Source organism: Rhinatrema bivittatum, chromosome 16 (assembly GCF_901001135.1).
Source record: "Rhinatrema bivittatum chromosome 16, aRhiBiv1.1, whole genome shotgun sequence".
Taxonomy (NCBI): Eukaryota; Metazoa; Chordata; class Amphibia; order Gymnophiona; family Rhinatrematidae; genus Rhinatrema; species Rhinatrema bivittatum.
The window spans coordinates 7505356-7526166 of NC_042630.1; the positions used below are offsets into that span (position 1 = coordinate 7505356).

The 20811-nt window shown below is 54.3% G+C and overlaps 1 protein-coding gene and 1 gene segment (V, D, J or C); both read right to left on the reverse strand.

Moving 5' to 3' along the window:
• Positions 1-172: 172 nt before the first annotated feature.
• On the reverse strand, positions 173-9920 carry OXA1L (OXA1L mitochondrial inner membrane protein). The gene is made up of 10 exons (XM_029581853.1): positions 9699-9920; positions 7585-7704; positions 7301-7496; positions 7053-7196; positions 6379-6464; positions 5527-5691; positions 5319-5423; positions 4846-5008; positions 704-784; positions 173-544 (listed from the first exon to the last, which is right to left on the reverse strand). Exons 1-10 carry the CDS (start codon positions 9825-9827, stop codon positions 426-428), a joined length of 1308 nt encoding a protein of 435 aa, XP_029437713.1. The 5' UTR covers positions 9828-9920; the 3' UTR covers positions 173-425.
• A 5531-nt stretch (positions 9921-15451) lies between these two features.
• The window catches only part of LOC115078816, a 199134-nt gene continuing 193774 nt past the window's right edge, over positions 15452-20811 (reverse strand). The window contains 4 exon segments of the C gene segment in view: positions 15452-15918; positions 16456-16542; positions 17235-17570; positions 20034-20342. Of these exon segments, the coding sequence occupies positions 15548-15918; positions 16456-16542; positions 17235-17514 (738 nt within the window).

Consider the following 20811-nt stretch of genomic DNA (forward strand, 5'->3'; position numbering starts at 1 on the left):
CTGAAGACATTTCCTCCCCCCTTCCCCATGAAAAAACAAAACAGTAGGGCTCCCGGCTTGGTTTTAAAGGAAATAACCTCCTGCTGAAAGGGGGGGGGGGAATCCGCTCTCTGCCCTGGAGAGGAGAGCGGCAGCGACCTAGAAGCAAAAAACGGCAACACTAGCAAGCGGGACAGGAGGTGTGAGCCCCTATCCCCGCCTGTGCGGAGCTGAAACAGCCCCGGCTTAAAAGAAAGGCAGGCAAAGCGGCAAAAATCCAGTGATTTTTTATTACCAGGAGGGAGGGACAGCCAGGCAGGGCCTCCTCGCCAGGCCTAGGTCCAAGAAAGTGTCTTTTTTTTTGCACAAGTAAGGGGCGAGCACAGTCCGACAGGGCCGCTCCCCTCCCAGGGGGTCGCAGGGACAGGGGCCTCTCGCCGTGGCGCTCATCCGATGGTGTCCTGCCACGGCCGGGGCTTCTGTTTCGCGGAGGCTGCAGAAGCGGCAAGGGGGGAGTGTTCCCGCTGCTGCAAGGGATTCTGGGAGAACGTCTGCCGCAAAGGTCCTGCAAGGGAGGAGAAGAGAGAGGGAGAGGGGTGAGGCAGGAAGGAACAAACAATGAAGGGGGTAGGGAATGGAGGCAGAGTCTTTGGCTGATTCCTGCTCGTCAGTAGCACTGGACCAAGACAAAATCTGAAAGGAAGGGTACGAGGTCGCGGCCTACCTCTGGCGGCATTTTCCAGGTGGTTCTTGATCCGTCGCTCCCGCTCCTCCAGCTGCTGTGCCGCTTGTGCGTTCTTCCATCCTAGAACAAGATAAGCCAGAGAGGTTAACTGTGGTCAAACAAAGCATCAAAAAACAGCCCAGCAGGCTGGAACTGGAATAATTCGGGGATACAGATCCTGTCACCTCTAGGACTGGAGGGATCAGGGGATGGGAGCAGGGATACAGAGCCTGTCACCTCTAGGACTGGAGGGTTCAGGGGATGGGAGCAGGGATACAGAGCCTGTCACCTCTGGGACTGGAGGGATCAGGGGATGGGAGCAGGGATACAGAGCCCGTCACCTCTAGGACTGGAGGGATCAGGGGATGGGAGCAGGGATACAGAGCCCGTCACCTCTAGGACTGGAGGGATCAGGGGATGGGAGCAGGGATACAGATCCCGTCACCTCTAGGACTGGAGGGATCAGGGGATGGGGGCAGGGATACAGAGCCCGACACCTCTAGGACTGGAGGGATCAGGGGATGGGGGCAGGGATACAGATCCTGTCACCTCTGGGACTGGAGGGATCAGGGGATGGGAGCAGGGATACAGAGCCTGTCACCTCTGGGACTGGAGGGATCAGGGGATGGGAGCAGGGATACAGAGCCTGTCACCTCTGGGACTGGAGGGATCAGGGGATGGGAGCAGGGATACAGAGCCTGTCACCTCTAGGACTGGAGGGATCAGGGGATGGGTGCAGGGATACAGAGCCTGTCACCTCTAGGACTGGAGGGATCAGGGGATGGGTGCAGGGATACAGAGCCTGTCACCTCTGGGACTGGAGGGATCAGGGGATGGGAGCAGGGATACAGAGCCTGTCACCTCTGGGACTGGAGGGATCAGGGGATGGGAGCAGGGATACAGAGCCTGTCACCTCTGGGACTGGAGGGATCAGGGGATGGGAGCAGGGATACAGAGCCTGTCACCTCTGGGACTGGAGGGATCAGGGGATGGGAGCAGGGATACAGAGCCTGTCACCTCTGGGACTGGAGGGATCAGGGGATGGGAGCAGGGATACAGAGCCTGTCACCTCTGGGACTGGAGGGATCAGGGGATGGGAGCAGGGATACAGAGCCTGTCACCTCTGGGACTGGAGGGATCAGGGGATGGGAGCAGGGATACAGAGCCTGTCACCTCTGGGACTGGAGGGATCAGGGGATGGGAGCAGGGATACAGAGCCTGTCACCTCTGGGACTGGAGGGATCAGGGGATGGGTGCAGGGATACAGAGCCTGTCACCTCTAGGACTGGAGGGATCAGGGGATGGGAGCAGGGATACAGAGCCTGTCACCTCTAGGACTGGAGGGATCAGGGGATGGGAGCAGGGATACAGAGCCTGTCACCTCTAGGACTGGAGGGATCAGGGGATGGGTGCAGGGATACAGAGCCTGTCACCTCTAGGACTGGAGGGATCAGGGGATGGGAGCAGGGATACAGAGCCTGTCACCTCTAGGACTGGAGGGATCAGGGGATGGGAGCAGGGATACAGAACCTGTCACCTCTAGGACTGGAGGGATCAGGGGATGGGAGCAGGGATACAGAACCTGTCACCTCTAGGACTGGAGGGATCAGGGGATGGGCGCAGGGATACAGAGCCTGTCACCTCTAGGACTGGAGGGATCAGGGGATGGGAGCAGGGATACAGAGCCTGTCACCTCTAGGACTGGAGGGATCAGGGGATGGGCGCAGGGATACAGAGCCTGTCACCTCTAGGACTGGAGGGATCAGGGGATGGGAGCAGGGATACAGAGCCTGTCACCTCTAGGACTGGAGGGATCAGGGGATGGGCGCAGGGATACAGAGCCTGTCACCTCTAGGACTGGAGGGATCAGGGGATGGGCGCAGGGATACAGAGCCTGTCACCTCTAGGACTGGAGGGATCAGGGGATGGGAGCAGGGATACAGAGCCTGTCACCTCTAGGACTGGAGGGATCAGGGGATGGGAGCAGGGATACAGAGCCTGTCACCTCTAGGACTGGAGGGATCAGGGGATGGGCGCAGGGATACAGAGCCTGTCACCTCTAGGACTGGAGGGATCAGGGGATGGGAGCAGGGATACAGAGCCTGTCACCTCTAGGACTGGAGGGATCAGGGGATGGGCGCAGGGATACAGAGCCTGTCACCTCTAGGACTGGAGGGATCAGGGGATGGGCGCAGGGATACAGAGCCTGTCACCTCTAGGACTGGAGGGATCAGGGGATGGGCGCAGGGATACAGAGCCTGTCACCTCTAGGACTGGAGGGATCAGGGGATGGGAGCAGGGATACAGAGCCTGTCACCTCTAGGACTGGAGGGATCAGGGGATGGGAGCAGGGATACAGAGCCTGTCACCTCTAGGACTGGAGGGATCAGGGGATGGGAGCAGGGATACAGAGCCTGTCACCTCTAGGACTGGAGGGATCAGGGGATGGGTGCAGGGATACAGAGCCTGTCACCTCTAGGACTGGGGGGATCAGGGGATGGGTGCAGGGATACAGAGCCTGTCACCTCTAGGACTGGAGGGATCAGGGGATGGGTGCAGGGATACAGAGCCTGTCACCTCTAGGACTGGAGGGATCAGGGGATGGGAGCAGGGATACAGAGCCTGTCACCCCTAGGACTGGAGGGATCAGGGGATGGGTGCAGGGATACAGAGCCTGTCACCTCTAGGACTGGGGGGATCAGGGGATGGGTGCAGGGATACAGAGCCTGTCACCTCTAGGACTGGAGGGATCAGGGGATGGGTGCAGGGATACAGAGCCCGTCACCTCTAGGACTGGAGGGATCAGGGGATGGGAGCAGGGATACAGAGCCCGTCACCTCTAGGACTGGAGGGATCAGGGGATGGGAGCAGGGATACAGAGCCCGTCACCTCTAGGACTGGGGGGATCAGGGGATGGGAGCAGGGATACAGAGCCCGTCACCTCTAGGACTGGAGGGATCAGGGGATGGGTGCAGGGATACAGAGCCCGTCACCTCTAGGACTGGAGGGCTCAGGGGATGGGAGCAGGGATACAGAGCCCGTCACCTCTAGGACTGGAGGGCTCAGGGGATGGGAGCAGGGATACAGAGCCCGTCACCTCTAGGACTGGAGGGCTCAGGGGATGGGAGCAGGGATACAGAGCCCGTCACCTCTAGGACTGGAGGGCTCAGGGGATGGGAGCAGGGATACAGAGCCTGTCACCTCTAGGACTGGAGGGCTCAGGGGATGGGAGCAGGGATACAGAGCCTGTCACCTCTAGGACTGGAGGGATCAGGGGATGGGGGCAGGGATACAGAGCCTGTCACCTCTAGGACTGGAGGGATCAGGGGATGGGCGCAGGGATACAGAGCCTGTCACTTCTAGGACGGGAGGGATCAGGGGATGGGTGCAGGGATACAGAGCCTGTCACCTCTAGGACTGGAGAGATCAGGGGATGGGAGCAGGGATACAGAGCCTGTCACCTCTAGGACTGGAGGGCTCAGGGGATGGGAGCAGGGATACAGAGCCTGTCACCTCTAGGACTGGAGGGATCAGGGGATGGGAGCAGGGATACAGAGCCTGTCACCTCTAGGACTGGAGGGATCAGGGGATGGGAGCAGAGATACAGAGCCTGTCACCTCTAGGACTGGAGGGCTCAGGGGATGGGAGCAGGGATACAGAGCCTGTCACCTCTAGGACTGGAGGGCTCAGGGGATGGGAGCAGGGATACAGAGCCTGTCACCTCTAGGACGAGAGATCAGGGGATGGGAGCAGGGATACAGAGCCTGTCACCTCTAGGACTGGAGGGATCAGGGGATGGGTGCAGGGATACAGAGCCTGTCACCTCTAGGACTGGAGAGATCAGGGGATGGGAGCAGGGATACAGAGCCTGTCACCTCTAGGACTGGAGGGCTCAGGGGATGGGAGCAGGGATACAGAGCCTGTCACCTCTAGGACTGGAGGGATCAGGGGATGGGAGCAGGGATACAGAGCCTGTCACCTCTAGGACTGGAGAGATCAGGGGATGGGAGCAGGGATACAGAGCCTGTCACCTCTAGGACTGGAGGGCTCAGGGTCTCAGATAAACAAATCCTTCCACTCTGGCTCTGTGCTTGCTCCCCATTATGGATTAAACATTTGGGGCTAGCGAGGGCAGAACTCACCGGTTTTCAGGCTCTTCAGGAACCCTTCCTGTTGAGGCAAGTCGGTGGGGTTGTGGACTATCTTCTTTGGGATCTTAAGCTTTGTTCGTACGGCCGGGATGCGCAGGAATCCCACCTGGGCCAGCGAGAAGAGATTGGACGTCATCCAGTAGGTGAATATGGCCTGGGGAGCAGAAGGAAGAGGAAGAGACTGAAGACGGACGCTGGTGCCTTCAGTAGGGTGGGAGGGAGACACGAGGCCTGTGCGTGCGCAGGAGGAGCAGCCCGCTGGCGCTCCTCGGGCACGTCCTGTCACCCTCCGTCGTCTCGGGTACGAAAAAGGGAAACTGAGTGTAACCGGAGCTGGATGTAAATAAGTATGAACCGGTTATCATTCCTGGGGCGCTATCAGCGTAACCGCCGTCCCGTGGCGCGAGTCTGGCGCGCGCGGCAGGGTAACGAGGTGGGTGCGCGCCTGCGGCAGAGAGACTCACGGTGGGGAAGTTGATGGTGAGGGGGAGGATAATCAGAGGCATGATTCGGAAGACCGTCTTCATGATTCGGAGGTTGGGGTTGTCCACGCCAGACTCTGCGCCCAGCTGCGGAGGAAAGAAAGCGATAAACACGACGCCACGTTAACGGACGCAATGGTAAGTGAGAAACACGTGTCCGGGGTGCGACAGCACAAAGGCACAGACTCACCTCCAAGATGGCCCACATGGTGCAGGTGACGGTCAGCGGGAGGATGTAGAAGGGGTCGGCTGCCGTCAGGTCTGTGAACCACCACAGCCCGCCGCTCTGCATGCTGGGCACTGGCAGGTAGGCCATCTTCCTCAAGGCGATGAAGAAGGAGATGAAGATGGGAGCCTGAGGAGTGCGGAGCAGGGGAGAGAAGGGAAATTAACAGCAGCGTCCTCGTCCCTGAGGCGCGACTCTGCCAGTCAGGCGTCCCCAAGGGACGTCTCCCCCAGAATGAAAGCGTCTCCCGTCCCCGAGGGACGTCTCTCCCAGAATGAAAGCGCCTCCCGTCCCCGAGGGACATCTCTCCCAGAATGAAAGCGCCTCCCGTCCCCGAGGGAAGTCTCTCCCAGAATGAAAGCGCCTCCCGTCCCCGAGGGACATCTCTCCCAGAATGAAAGCGTCTCCCGTCCCCGAGGGACATCTCTCCCAGAATGAAAGCGTCTCCCGTCCCCGAGGGACGTCTCTCCCAGAATGAAAGCGCCTCCCGTCCCTAAGGGACGTCTCTCCCAGAATGAAAGCGTCCCCCGTCCCCGAGGGAAGTCTCTCCCAGAATGAAAGCGTCCCCCGTCCCCGAGGGACGTCTCTCCCAGAATGAAAGCGTCTCCCGTCCCCGAGGGACGTCTCTCCCAGTCGAGCGCCCTGTGCCCCAGCGCTTCCTTTCACAGTGTCTCCCTGATCTTGGGGTAATGTCTCTGCTGGTCAGGCATCCTGCGGGCAGTCACAGGATAAAACCTTCCTGGTTTTAAGGAGTGAACGTTTAAATGCGGAGCGTCCCTGCGTCTCGGTGACGGAAGGAGGGGGCAGCACCCTCACCTGCACCAGCGGCACCAGGAAGCCCCGCACAGGGTTCACGTCGTGCTTCTTCTGGTACAGCATCAGGTCCGTGTACGCTTTGGAAACTGCAAGGTGCGAGAAAGAGGCTCAGAACTGCTGGAGCAGGGAGGAGCCCTCCAAACCGACATTTACAAGCCCCGTGGCACTGACCCCACCCTGCCCGGAGGAAGGACCCGTTGGAGGCCCCCGTGCACCGGCCAAGAAGAGCGAAGGCCCCTGCAGCAGCGGCTGGGGTTACGCTGGGTGTGATGAATGCGAGGAACGCTCTTAGTGGGCTGGACCTGAGGTCCCCCGGCCTTTCAGCTCTGCAGGATTATCCACCCTGAGCAGGCATGAGAGAGATGTGCGCCCTCTCCCTCCAGAGCGTGCACCCTCCTGCTGGATAATCCTGCAGACCTGACTGGCCTGGGGGGGGGATCCCCCGGGACAGGCTCGGGAACCACTGGGGCTAGGCCCAAGGGTCCCGTGCAGCCCGCACCCTGTCTCCAACAGGACCCGGATGATCCCCCCAAGCCTTACCTGGCCCGTAACTGCCAACGGACCTGCCCTCCAGAAACCTGCCCAAAACTTTCTAAACACTCAGCTGCAAGAACCTAGGACCCAGTGGGGCGCCGGGCCGGGCCGGGCCATTCTCCCGCGGCCCTCTCTCTTACATTCGAACTTGTTGCCGCTCCTCTTGGCTTCGTTCATGCGGTTGGTGAGCTTGCTGATCTCCGGCATGTGGTTGTTCAGCTTGGCAGCCTCCCGCTGCCCCTTCACGATGAGGGGGAACACCATGCAGCGCACCAGGACTGTCCCTGCACGGGAGGAGGGGGGAGAAAGAGAGCGCAATGATTCCAGGGGGGGACGGGAACAAGCTTCTCCTCAATCCCGCCACCCGTCCTCGCCCACGCTCTCTCACCGGCCACGATGGCCCCCCACCAGGGGAGTCCCAGGCTGAGGTGCAGGCTCTCCAGGGCGTTCTGGACCAGGCCCACCGGGGTGGGGCCCGCGAGCCCCAGCTCTGCCAGGCTCAGCTCCCTTGCGGCGTCTACCAGCGCGGGGGCCGCATCCGCCAGGGCCGACGGGGGCTGCGAGGACTGCGCCAGGCCGGGGACCTGCAGTGGAGGGAAAAGCGGGAGCTGTTGTCAGAGGTGGGGGCACGTTACGGTGAAGCAGAGAAGCCCGGGGGCTGCGTCCCCTCACCTCTGCCGTCGCCAGGGTGCTCCGGGCCCGTGCCGCCGCGCCGAGGAGCAAGAAGCGAGGCTCCCGCGCGGAGAGAAGAGTCTGGGCTTCGGCCCTTCTGAGGCCGGAGAGGACATGGAGCTGAGGGGAGAGGGAGAGCAGATGGTGAACAGACTCTGAACCAAGCGAGGGCGTCTTCCACTTTCTTACCTTAACGTTTGTGCAATAAGCAAGAAAAACACAACCTCGAGAAGCACTAAAGCATGATCTGGCCTAGCCTTCCCGGCCCAAACCACACAAAGGTTGGTTAACAACTGCAAGTCACAGATAAAGGCCCCCGATCGTCAGTTTTTCACAAACTCGGCCGTTTCTGCCTGCATTCCCAACATGGCTTCTCCTCATTTCTTCACCCAGTGAGGCTCGTGCACAAAGCTCCCTCGTCCCGGACATCAGCTCGGGGGGGGCAGGAGGATTTGGGGGCAAGATCATGCGATTGCTTTTTCTCCAGCTGCCAGTAGGGCAGGGAACGGCCAACCAGCTTTTTGGCTACTTAAATTCAAATGAGGCTCCCAAAGAAGTGAGCCCTGCTGGCAATGGAGGTGGGACCTAGTGGAGAAATTACTTAACCTTTATTTATTTTATTTATTTATTTGGTTTTATATACCGTCACTAAGACAAGCCATCGTAACGGTTCACGATACAATAAAAAATAACAATAATACAATCACAAATGCAGTCATAACACTCATACAGTACCCCAGACCATAAATGTCAGAGCCCGGGTTGGTTGTCATCTGAATTCAATTCCTCTCCCCCCCCCATCACCTCAAAGCAAAGAGTGAAGTTGTAGTTGTGTCAGAAGCATCAAGGCTCATTAGTTATGGGTACTAAGTAATCCCTTGCCTTCTGTTAAGGGTAGTGCTTTGTGCAGGTTACCCCCATGCTTATCAGTTCCCCAGACTGTAAACGTGGAGGCCCTCCTCGTTTGTTGTCTGAATCTAACTCCCCTTTTCCCTCTGTTGTTGAAGCAGAGAGCAATACTGCAGTTGCATCAAAAGTACCAAGGCTTATTGGGTAAGGATAGTAACCGCTGCACCAGTAGCTCCCATACACCCTTTTCTTCACTTCCATTCTCTGGCCTTTAGGAATCCACAGTCTTTATTCCATACCTTTTTTTTTATTCTTTGTCTGTTTTCAACTTCACCACCTCCTCTGGAAGGACATTCCACTCTCTCCGTGAAGAAATATTTCCTGACATTGGTTCTGAGTCATCCCCCCTGGCGTTTCATTTCATGACCCCTAGTTCTACTGATTTCTTTCCAACAGAAAAGATTTGAAATTCGTGTGTCATTAAAACCTTTCAGGTGTCTGAAGGTCTGTAATATATCTCCCCCTGCACCTCTTCTCCTCCAGGATATATATTCAGATCCTTCAGCCTGTCCTCATAAGTCCTCCAATACAGACCCCACACCATTTTGGTCGCCCTTCTCTGGACCGCCTCTATCCTTCTGGAAATGTGGATTCCAGAACTGAACACAGTACTCCCTGTGAGGCCTCACCAAGGACCTGTACAAGGGCATCATCACCCCCTACTCTATGCAGCAGAGCATTCCTCTGGTTTTAGCTACTGTCTTGTCACATTGGTTTGCTGCCTTCAGATCGCCACACACTATCAGCCCAAGATCCCTCTGTGATGTCATAAACCACATCTCCCCTCTCCTGTGATATTGTGGGTTCCAGCCCCTTAAGGTCTTGAGCACAGTGATGTCATTCTGGCCCCATGTTTGCCAGCTGCAGTGGTGCCGTCAATGACATGATGTCATTGCTGAAAGAGGCTGCTGGTGCCCATGACGTCATTATACCCTTTCACTGTAACAAGCGTCACATAAATCGCTGATCCCGAGAGCGTGATGTCACAAACGTCAATGAACCGTCCATCAGTGATGATGTCACAGGAGAGGTGGAATATCACGTTGACCCTGTGACACCATTCCCAGAGGTGACGCTATTCGGGGGGTGGGTTAATAACCAGGAACTAAAGGAAAGAGAAAGAGCAGCCACAGTCAAGGGCATGCACGAAAGATGGCAGCGGATTAAAGATCTTCCTTCCTCCTCCCCCCCGGGCTTCTCATTACCTGGCGCCGCCAGCATTGCTCGGGCTGGACTGGAATCCGCCGCCGCCGCCCTCCCGGCCCCTGCCCGATCTCCGGCACCACCGCAGCCGTCCGCCGCCAGCAGCAGCGCACCGCACAGGACGCCGCCATCTTGTCTGCGATGACGTCACGTGCGTCAGCTCACAGCTAACGTCAAGTCGGCAACGAAAGCGTCAAGGTGGCATAACGTTGCGCCTGCGCGCGGTCTTTAGGTAGAAGGTAGAGAGCGGCCATCTTTGTTTTGGGGAAGGCTTCCGGTTACACATGCGCATACGGTCTGATGAAGTGCGATGGCAGCCGTCTTTATTTTGTAAACAGCTTCCGGTTAACGCCTGCGTACAACATCTGATGGTGAGTGCAGCCAACTTTGGTTTGGAGGGAGAGGGTCCTGTTAAAACGTCTTCCGTAGTTGCGCTTCAGATCCAGTGAAGCAGTAGGGTGGCCATCTTAGGTAAGGGCAGCCAGCTTGAGTTACAAATTCACAATTTCCTACAAAAGTCACCAGATGGCAGACAAGTTACGTTTTGACTTGTTGCTAATATTTTGTAATCTGTGCCTTTTTTTTTTCTGAGAAATGAAATCAAAAGAACAGATACATGCAATAAATCCTTCAGGAAACAAATAAAAGCCTGGCTTTTCGAAAGCTGCTAAGTTCATTATGGAAAACTGGCCTGCACCTGGAATATCTTAAACTTGCTGGTGCAAACCAAAGTTGTGTTATGGAGCGATTTATTTTGCAATTATAGCTGTTAGAGCTTAATCATTGTTGTTGATCTAGTGTGAGTTAGGCTTTGGGGTACACTTGAACTGGGCAAAATGTATTGCAAAATGTATTGCAAAATGTATTGCAAAATGTATTGCGATTTACATTTTAATACATAACAAAGCATCAGTACTTTGATAACAGAAACGTGATTGGAAACAAAACATTCCACAAAGAAATTAACAGTTCACAAAATTTAAGTGGAGAGAAGGCGCAGAAAAAGAAGAGTTATAAAGGAAACAGTAGAAACTGTGTTACATGAGATTTATAATTACATCCTGGAATTAATCAGAACTAGACTGACTCTAGGACTGAGGGATTGGGATCAGTAATGAGCTCTAAACTGCTCGTGTGCAAAAAACCACATACGGATTCTTTTGAAATGTAACCACTCATTTACAGGGGTAGCGTAGTAGAAAGGTAGCTCCGAGGACAAGGGTTTCCCGAGTAATACGAGCCAAAGCTGGAAGGATTCTTACATTTTGCCCCATAAAATGTGCATCCATATGTTGAAAATAGACCTTCATCACGTTGCTCAGATTGCTTTCAGCAATGAGATCTTTCCGCCACCTCATATTGGGAAGATTCCAAAAAATCAGTTAACTCGACATTAGCGGGAATCTGAAGGTTAGCGTTTCCAGATAGAAAATAGACTTTCGTGAGCATTTCTGCTGGTTGGGGCTCTGGATATCTGGAATAGATAAATACAAAATAAATATTGCATGGGCAATACATGTACAGTTGTTATGTCAATAAAGTTATCTGAATCTATTTGTTTCTGGGCAAACTAAGGGGATCAGAAGTTACATTCCCAGCCCCGAAAGAAAATTACTGAATAATGCAGGAGATAGCTAAGGCGGGCACAGCCAAGGCCCGTGTTGGTTATTACATGTTAAAATTCTTAGATGGGCTCTTGGCCAGGGTGGCCTTGCATATGGATAAAAATATCAGACGATTTAGACTGCATTCAGAGAATGTGTTTTGACTATCCACAGGATCAATGGTTGACTGTCATCCCGAGGAAGAATGCCTGAGTTTGAAACACAGACCCGTGCTGGGCACAAGAATCATTTGGACACAAGAAGTTAGTCGTCAGGAGCTAAGGACTGTTTTTGAATGTTGCATTTGTAGAAGAACTGTGTGTGGAACACTGCAAGAAGAAAGCTAAGTTTTTTTTCATATAGTTCAATTCACACTGTATATAGATCTTCATATATATACCAGCGAGGGGTCAATATTCAAACGCTAGCTGTTGATCTAAGTTAGCCAGCCGTGTCTATCCGGATGTGCTGCTGAATATCCCGTAGACATTGCTGTTTAGATGGATGTCTTATCTGCCTAACTTTATATCTGCTATTCTTCAGGTCCAGCATGGCTGAATAAGTTATCTGGCTAAGGCTGAATACCGTTACCTAGGCAGATAACTTATCCGGCTAAGTAGAATTGTCCTGATATGTCCATTGCCCGCCCGAAACCTATCCAGCTAACCCAGTGGTTCCCAACCCTGTCCTGGGGACTCCCCAGCCAGTCAGGTTTTCAGGATCAGTAATCAGGACACTGAGCTGACCAGATAGCCGGATATGTGACTTATCCTGCTATCTAGCGGCCACTGAATTAGACAGCTGGACCTCTAAGAGTTTCCCCTCCCTCCTATTGAGCTCAGTGTGCGGAACTGGGAGTTGTTCTTGGTTATTGCATTCATACATTTAAAGACCAGGAAAAATGTATAGAGAATGACGTAGAACTATTTCAATCGTTTATGTTCATTTTTAAATTGGCATAATAAGAAAAGAATGTAAGACTTTGAAAAGGCACAGAATAATGTTTAAACATAAAATATGTGTTTCTGCCTATCGCTCTCTGCTTCCAGCCTCTGTGGCTGCTGATTCCTCTCCTCCCCGCCTCTGTCTTCCTAATGGGTAGAGCAGCGTACGGACAGACGGACGGAGCAGGGGAACGAGGGTTCGAATCCCATTGCTGCTCCGCGTGACTGTGGGCGAGTCACTTCACCCCCCCACCCTGCTTCCTCACGGACGAGCCTGGCTTACGAACGCTTTCCCCCCTTTCTGTGTCTTAGGGGGAAAATGCCCTCAGATTGGGAGCCCTCTGGGGACACTGCAGCTTGCCTTGAACCGTCGGTGAAAGGGTGCGAGCCACGGCCCCTGGTCTTCCGGGCCTTTCCTGCTCTCCTTGGCATCACATCGCAGGGCGAGAGACGCTGTCGGAGCGGATGAGTTACCGAAGGGACAGACAGGGACTGGGGGTGACCCTGGAAGGGCTGTGCAATCTCTCAGCGCTGGCGCTCTTATTTAATAAGAGGCACTGCGTGTTTCTGGTACTGGAGGAGGTAAAACCCCGCTTTAATTTAAAGTTTTTTTTATAGACCGCACAATGGGATAGATATCTCTCCGTCTAGGCGGTTTACAACTTAAAACACATAAATTGGAAACATACCCAAAATTACATACAGCACTTAAAATACATTGCAATAAAATACTTAATATGCAGCAGCAGAAATGTGTAACAAGTCTCAGTGCAGATTGTAAGCACGTGAGAAAAGATGAGTTTTGAGGAATGTTTTGCATTCTCTGCCATTTGAGGTTAATCGGATATGGCCTGGAAGAGAGTTCCACAATGCTGGTCCTGCTATGGAGAAGGCACGCTTCCGAGTTAAAGACAAACTGACAGATTTTATTGAAGGAATTTCCAGAATGCATTTGTCAAGAGCTCGAAGCTGTCTGGATGGTTTGTAGATTCTTAATAATGAGCATAACCAGATGGAATTAACATTGCATAGCAAGTTATGTGTTATAGACAGTATTTTGTAGGTAATGCGAAATGATACTGGAAGCCAGTGTAGATATTGTAATGTAGGCGGGATATGGTCTCTACGGGCTACGTTACATAACGTTCGAGCAGTTGCGTTTCGTACTAATTGAAGTGGTTGTATTGTTGATTGTGGTAATCCAAGGTGCAAAGAGTTACAATAGTCCAGTGTAGATGAAATGAGTGCTTGGGTAATTAGTCGAAAATCATTTGGAAGTAATAGTGGCTTCAGTTTTTTTTAACTTGTGTATTTTGAAAAAATGATTTTTTTTACAATTTCAAAATACACAAGTTAAAAAAAAAACCTGGTGATCGCTGACTTGGGAGAAGTTGTACACCTCGCCGTGATCCTCTGCCTGTGCTGGACAAGCCGGCATGAGGTCATTTTTCATCCCCCCCATAAGGCACAGAAGGTCGGTGGTTAGGCTGCGGCCCGGGTGATGTGGAGGGAGGGAGGGAGGGAGGGAGGCAGGCGCCCCGCGGCTCGGCTAGAATTGTTCAATGTTTCCTTATCGAAATCAAAAGGAAAAGATCATTTGTGTGTGCCCTGCGGCCTCAGGCAGGTGACAGCTGTTTGCCTCGGGGGCCCCCTGGGGACGCTCGGTTCCCCTTTCCGGCTCTCAGAATAACTGGGGGTGGCCCCCTTCTTCTCTCCGGTGGCTCCACCTGTTTCCTGTTTTCAGATGAGGCAGAGCGAGGCTTTTGCAGCCGAGTCTGACCTCTTGCTTTGACCTCTCTATTTTATGTTAGGTTTTTTAATTCGTTGTCTTTGGTGGGGATGAGTTATGGATGCTGGGGTGGGGGGAATTTATCTAAAACCTTTTACTGTAGTCTGAGTGGGAGAAAAGCTTTCATTGTCGGGGCCACGGAGAAGATGAATCGAGTCCTGGAGGCAGCTTAGACAGAAACCTCTCTCCCGGTGCCAGGGCAGACAGAAAGATATTTAGGGGCCAGATTTCAAGCCTGGGGGAGAAACGTTGGCCAAAACCTTGTGGATTGGGTTTTCGAACTGTATTGAACCATCCCGGGCATCTTTCGCCCAAGGGTGCTGGGGGGGGGGGGGGCGTTTGCCTCCACAGGACTCATTTTAAGGATCGGGCCTGTACTCCCTCAGCCCAAACCGTGCAAGCTGATGTCCGACTCGAGGAGCTTCTCCCGCCCTTTGGGTCTTTCAGCTCCGTCAGACCCTGCTTCTACTGGGTGTCCGTGTGTCGTCCCCCCCCCTGTGCTTCCCATCGGGCTCAGTCCCCGGCTCCGTGCACACACACAGAGCGGCCACCAGGTGGCACCGTGGTGCCATGGCTGAGATGCTCTCCTTCCCCCAAGGGCCTGTGAGTGCTGCCTCTGTAACCTGGGAAGCGCACACTGCAGTCACTCAGCCGCCGGGCTAGTCCCTCCCTTTTTTTTTTTTTGCTTTGTTTTCTCCCAAAAATGTTGCCCCAGGGCACTTAAATACGAGCGCAGGATCAGGTACCGAAAGCACACGGCGTTCAGACCCCGGGCTGCGTCTCTGACCCCGCCCACTTTTACAGGCACTCGGAGTTAACCCCTAGCACTGGGGCGACCGGAACAGGCAGATCCAGGCCTGGCTCCCCCCGCCTCCCCCTCCTGTTGCAGGCAGGGACTTATGGTTCTTGTTGCCCAGAGGTGGATGCGTGCACCGAGGGCGGGGACGGAAACCAGGGCTGCGTCTGCCTGTCCTGCGAAAGTGGACACCCATGGCCATCATGGTTTCCTCCCAGCATGCAGGCTAGGGGGGCGCTGTCTCTGCTCTTGCTGGCCCACATCTCTGGTTTGGCACCGGGCCGACCCAGCCTGACCCTTTTTTTAATGTTTCGGGCGTTTGTCCGGCTCTCCCTGTATTTCCTGCTTGTCACATGTCAAACCTTTGTTAAATGTTAGTGCCACTTGATCTCGTTGGTTTGTCCTGGCTCCTTTCTCCCCATTTCTGGGGGTGAAGGGTGCCTGCGAGCTTTTCCTGGGCAGAATACTGCAGGGCCGTTCCCTTCTCCTTCTGCAGCCTTTGGTGCCTGCTCTTCCCCACCCCCCCCCCCCTCAGCTCGGACAAGAACAGCCTTCCCCAGGCCAGTGGCGCTGGGACCGAGTCTTATTAAGATGCAAAATAATAGGGACGGGATCGGGAGACTGAGGTTTTCTCTTAAAGTGAAATTTATTATCTGATAAATGCAAAGAAAGACAGAGACACACGCAGAACTTATAAATCCTCCTCCATCAGAGGGTGTCAGCGGCAGGGGCACCGTCCCCCAGCCTCCGAGGCTGTGGGTGGGCTGTGGCGGGTGCTCTTGGCCAGCGCCCCTTCCGCAGAGGGGTGGGTCAGCAGGCAGGTGTAGGAGGTCCCCTTCATCCAGTCGCCCCTGGGGACCCGCAGGGAGCCCAGGACCGAGCAGCGCCGGCCCAGGTCCTTGCAGAAACGGGTCTCGTGCACGCGGTCCCCCAGCACCTCCGAGCCATTCTCTGTCCAGGTCAGCAGGGCCTCTGCCGTGGGCTGGAGGTCCGTAGCCAGGCAGAGCAGGGTCAGGGGGTCGTCGCCGCTGATCTCCTCCAGGGACGGGGGGAGGAGGTGCAGGCGGGGGGATTTCAGGGAGTCCAAATCTGCAGGGGGGGGAAGGGAGACGGTGAGACCAAGATTGGCAAGGCAGAGATTAGAGAATGTGAGAGAGAGAAAGAGAGCGAGTGAGAGGAAGGAACGAGCAAGAGTGGGAAGCGGGCACAAGGGGTGAGAGAGAGAGAATTCAAGAATTGGCTAATAATTGGAGATTGTGCATTTAAACCTTGCCTGGGAGAAATAAAACCAGTATCACAAGCAAAGCCTCATGTTACACAAACAGTGATCGAATAAAGAACTTATGGGCCAGATCTGCACCCTCCCTGGAATTCCTGGAGCAATAGTGCCACCTGGTGGTTACTCTGCAGATTGCAGTAGGGTAATTTATTCTGGAACATTATCTATGAGTTACCATCATCATCATCATTTTTATCATCACAGAAGCAGTACAATGACAAGTTAGTGTTGTTTCTTTTCCCCACTAGTCCTTGATAGAAACGTAAAAGTTCAGAGAGGAGAAACGAGCACAGAGAAAGAAGAAGAAATATCCAGATGGGGAGCAGGGGTGGAGATCCTGTACTCACCTGTAGACCTGTTCTCTGTGTTGTTGTTGTAGGCGCCAAAGAACTGTTCCCCCAGCACCGGTGCCCTCCTTGCCCTCAGCCTTGAGGCTAAAAGCAGAGATGTACATTTAAATGACAGTAACAGGAGGGGAGCCACAACTTGGCAGTGAGACAAGTGACACAGGGATGGGATTTGTGCAGAGGGACCCGTCACGTGCCGGACAGAGTCCCAGAAGGCACGAGTGCAGTTAGACGCCTAAAGTCCGGCCCCAGCCACTTTTTACAGGCACCTGAGGGGCGGCTTCAGGTCAGACGCGCCAAGCTCATTCTCGGTTCGTCGGGCGTCTGCCACGGACGAAGAGTCGCGCGGTCCTGTGCTGAGGTTTATCAGCGCTCCGACTTCTAGCTCTCCGTTCTGGATCCAAACGCTCTCCCTTCTCCTCTATCACTGACCCCCCCCGCGCTGTCCTTCCTACCTGTGCCTCCCTAAGTCCCTCCCCTTTCTCTGGCCATTTTCAGATCCTGCTTGAAACCTCCACCACCTTTCTGAGGCTGCTTTTAAATCTTAATCCCTGATCATAGCCTTGTTGAGTTGAACCATGTGTACTGCACTACATACGTTGCTTGAAACCTATTTCAGGTCTTGTGTGTGTGTCTTGGGCAGACTGGATGGGCCATATGGTGTTTGTCTGCCATCATGTAAGCTCTCTGGAGAAGGGACTCTCTCTTATGCGTACCCGTGCAATGTTGTTAATGTGTAGTAAGGCTAGAGAAATGATAATTGGAACGCCAAGACGTACCTGTGCATTTGGTGGCTGTGACGGGTTTCACCCCTTCCGTGCCAGGGCCGGTAACTCTGCACGAGATGGACTTGTAGCTGTCCCAATCTGCCAAGGAGACCTCAACCTTGCTGCTTATGCAGTACGTTGAGTCTCTGATGGACGTCAGCTCTGAGATGGGGTTGAGGGCTCGAGACGTGTTCCCCAGGGACCAGACGATCTTGACCCCTTCTTTGCTCAGGCTGGAAGCGAAGCAGACGAATCTTATGCTGCTCAGCTTGGTGGCGCAATCCTGCCGCATGTCCCCCAGGAGTTCGAGCTGAGGGAACTGAGGTCGATACGGGGATGCTTTGCAGCCTGTAGAGAGAGAGAGCGAGAGAGAGTGAGCAAGAGAGGGAGAAGTCGGGGCGCATAGAGAGAGGCCTAACCAGCAGGAGGTGATAATGCCTCTGTACGGGTCATTGACGGGACTTCACCTGGAGCACTGTGTCCCCTTCTGGAGTCCGCACCTCCAAAAGAACAGAGGCAGGCAGGAGGCAGTCCAGAGAGAGTCTGCCCCCAAAGCCCTGAATCTGCATGTCCTCGGGGAGAGGCCCGAGACATTCACGGCTCTAATAAATCATGCAGGAGAAGGCATTTCCCAGTGGAAAGGAAATTCTGAAAGTCACTGCGATGAGGAGAACTGGACGAGGCTCTCTCTGTCTCATGTCGCTGTCCCATCACCTTTTAATCTCCCCACTTCAGCCCTGCCTTCCTTCACTCCTTTTTAATTAAACTGGAAATGGTGACCGGCTCAGCGTCTCGGAGAGGGGGTCGGTGAGGGCCTTTGTGGCATCCCCATGGGACACAAATCTACTGCCTCCAGCCACAGAGATGCGGCAGTGGCGAGCTGGCTCATCCCCTTGTTTCGATTCGCTGTCGTGGCCGCTGCGGCCTTCGACTTTCACGTTCGCTTTGAACAATAAACCAGAACAGCAAAGAAATGAGGTTGGATCCGTCGAGTAACTAAAGCCTGTGCCTGGCACCTCCCTCTGCCAGCCTCGCTCCTTCAGTCATCTGCTAGGTCCTGTGTGGAACTGCTTAGGGGCTGCACGGTCTGTGTGGGGGAGCTGGAGGGAGGACACCAGCAGGCTCTGTGGTCATCAGCTACAGGGGGAAGCCCAGTATGGTTTTCTTTTTTGTCCACACGCTGGACTTTGCAGTTCTGGTTTATCGAAGGAAGGTAGGTTTGTCTTAATACCAAAATCTGTAACAGGGTGGAGAGCCAGGAAGGAGTGGAAAGCACCAGGAGGGATCTAGCGACACTTGAGGAATGGTCGAAGGTCTGGCAGCCAAAAAATGCAGAATATTGCATAAGGGATGCAAAACCCAAGTGAAAGTTACAGCATTGGAGGTGAAATTCTTCTAAGCACAAAGGAAGAGAGGGATCTGGGGGTGATTGTATCTGAGGATCTTAAGGTGGCCAAACAGGTGGATAAAGCGATGGTAAAAGCCAGAAAGCTGCTTGGCTGCATAGGGAGAGGAAGGGTCAGCAGTAAAAGGGAGGTGATACTGCCCCTGTATAGGTCCCTGGTCAGACCTCACGTGTAATACTGAGTACAGTTCTGGAGACCCCACCTTCAGAAGGATAGAAACAGGATGGAGATGGGCCAGAGGGAGGCTGCTGAAATGGTCAGTGTGGTCTTCCTTCTAAAGCGTAGGGGGATAGAGTTAAAGATCTAAACATGCACACCCTGGAGGAGTGGTGAGATAGGGGAGATAGGATAGAGACATTCAAATATCTCAGAGGTTTCCAGGCACAGGAGCTGAGACTCTCTCAATGGAAAGGAGGCTCTAGAACGAGGGGTCATGGGATGAGGGTGAAAGGGGGCAGACTCAGGAGTAATCTGAGGAAATATTTCTGTACAGAGAGGGTGGCGGCTGCCGTCCCAGGACAGGATCTGAATACAAGAAAGCCTGGGACAGATACCGGGGATCTCTGAGGGAGGGATGGGAATTGTATTGCTAAATGAATCGGAGGAACGGGCAGACCCGAGGGGCCGTGCGCTCTCTTTCTTGCCCTCACGTTTCTCTGTTTCTATGTTACAAGTCCCGTGCATGCAGCAGGGAGGGGAGAAGGGAGGAAACGAAACCAGGCCTGCCCTTCGCAAGCTGTCCCTAGTGAGATGAAGTCTGCTCAGCAGCCCAAAGAAACCCAGAAAGGTCACCAAGAAAATCAGGGCAAGCCCAGCTGTCCCTCGCCGATGACATCATCCTCTCTGAGCCATCGCGTAGTGACCGCAGGAGCGGCAGGGATGGGGTTTAGGATTTGGCCTCCCCCTAGGCCTGTCAGCCCCCCCTCACCCCCCCCCCCCCGCTCAGCACCTTCCCTCCTCCTCCTGCCCCGTGAGCCAGAGACCACAGGGAACAGAAGCCCCACAGCTTCCTGCGGCAGCTCAGGGGGGTGGAGCCTGCGGCAAAAGGTTTTGAAATTCTGAATCGCACTGAGAAACGCTTCTGCCTTTTATTTTAAATTGTTAAAAGAAAGCAGTTTTCCCACCTTGACTGGGTCTGTATAATTTATTTGTTTGTTAAGTGAGTGAGGAGAAAGGAGCTCGGGTATCAGTAGTGGGATGAGACCAGGCCCTGGAGCCCTCTGGTGAGACTCGGGGGGGGGGGGGGATAGTACCTCATTACCCCTCCCCCTTCAATACCTTTCACTAGCGATTAAGGGGGACCTTTAAGACATGACCTCTTTTTTTCTTCCCCCTACTTGTGATGCCCCGCGCATCTCGGCACGGCGTCGGGAGGCCCGACGCTGAGATTTCGCAAGCGGCTTACTTTTCCCGGAGATCTCCACGGTCTTGCTGCCCGTGGCCGCGGTGGCCGCGTGCTCCACGGTGCACTGGTAGCTCCTCCCCTTCCACTCCGCGGCGCCCAGGGTCAGCTGACTGCTGCTGGTGTAGAGGCCTTCGGTGCCCTGCGTGGCCGGGAAGGCCCTGGACCTGTTCTCGTTGTCCCCGCTCCACTGGAAGGTCACTGGTTCTGGGAGGTAGCCCTTTGCCAGGCAGCCCACGGTCACCGTGGCTTGGCTCTCCGTGGCGGAGCAGCACGGGATCAGCGGGAAGACGGAAGGAGCGGCGACTTCAGCTGGAAAAAAGGAAGAGAAAGAGAGGCCAGTTAGGAGCTGGGATTGGGAAACCCTCCCACGGACAATGATAAGAGCACTATTGCCCCCTGTGGCTAACACATCCTCCTCACAGCCCTGTAACTGCTAATGTTTTAGAATTGGTGCTTTGTTGCTGTTCCTCTTGTGAGTCCCTGCCACCTGTTTTTTTCCTTTTTTTTTTTTTTAAGGAAAGAACAGAATTGAGAGAATTACCTGGTGAGAAAAGAAACAGGTTCAGCATGGAATAAGAACAAGATAAAGAAATGAGTTAACTGCCCCGGGTTCTTATTTTTTTTTGCTATGTTAGCGTTCGGCGCAGATTTAGTGCCGGCGAAAGGTGCAGGACTGAGAGGATTGGAAACCCAAGTCTGCTCTCCGCCTGTCCCCTGGAGCAGGTACGGTGAGGGGAGCTGCGGCGGAAGTTGCCCTCACAGGCTGCCCTCACTGTTG

What these genes read in the sequence shown, in the direction of transcription:
- OXA1L (XM_029581853.1), bottom strand. Translation starts at nt 9,827, where the DNA reads ATGGCGGCGTCCTGTGCGGTGCGCTGCTGCTGGCGGCGGACGGCTGCG. An exon ending in GAGCGGCAACAAGTTCGAAT is followed by an intron (nt 6,465 to 7,052) that starts GTAAGAGAGAGG and finishes CGCACCTTGCAG; the next exon opens with TTTCCAAAGCGTACACGGAC. An exon ending in CCATGTGGGCCATCTTGGAG is followed by an intron (nt 5,424 to 5,526) that starts GTGAGTCTGTGC and finishes TTTCCTCCGCAG; the next exon opens with CTGGGCGCAGAGTCTGGCGT.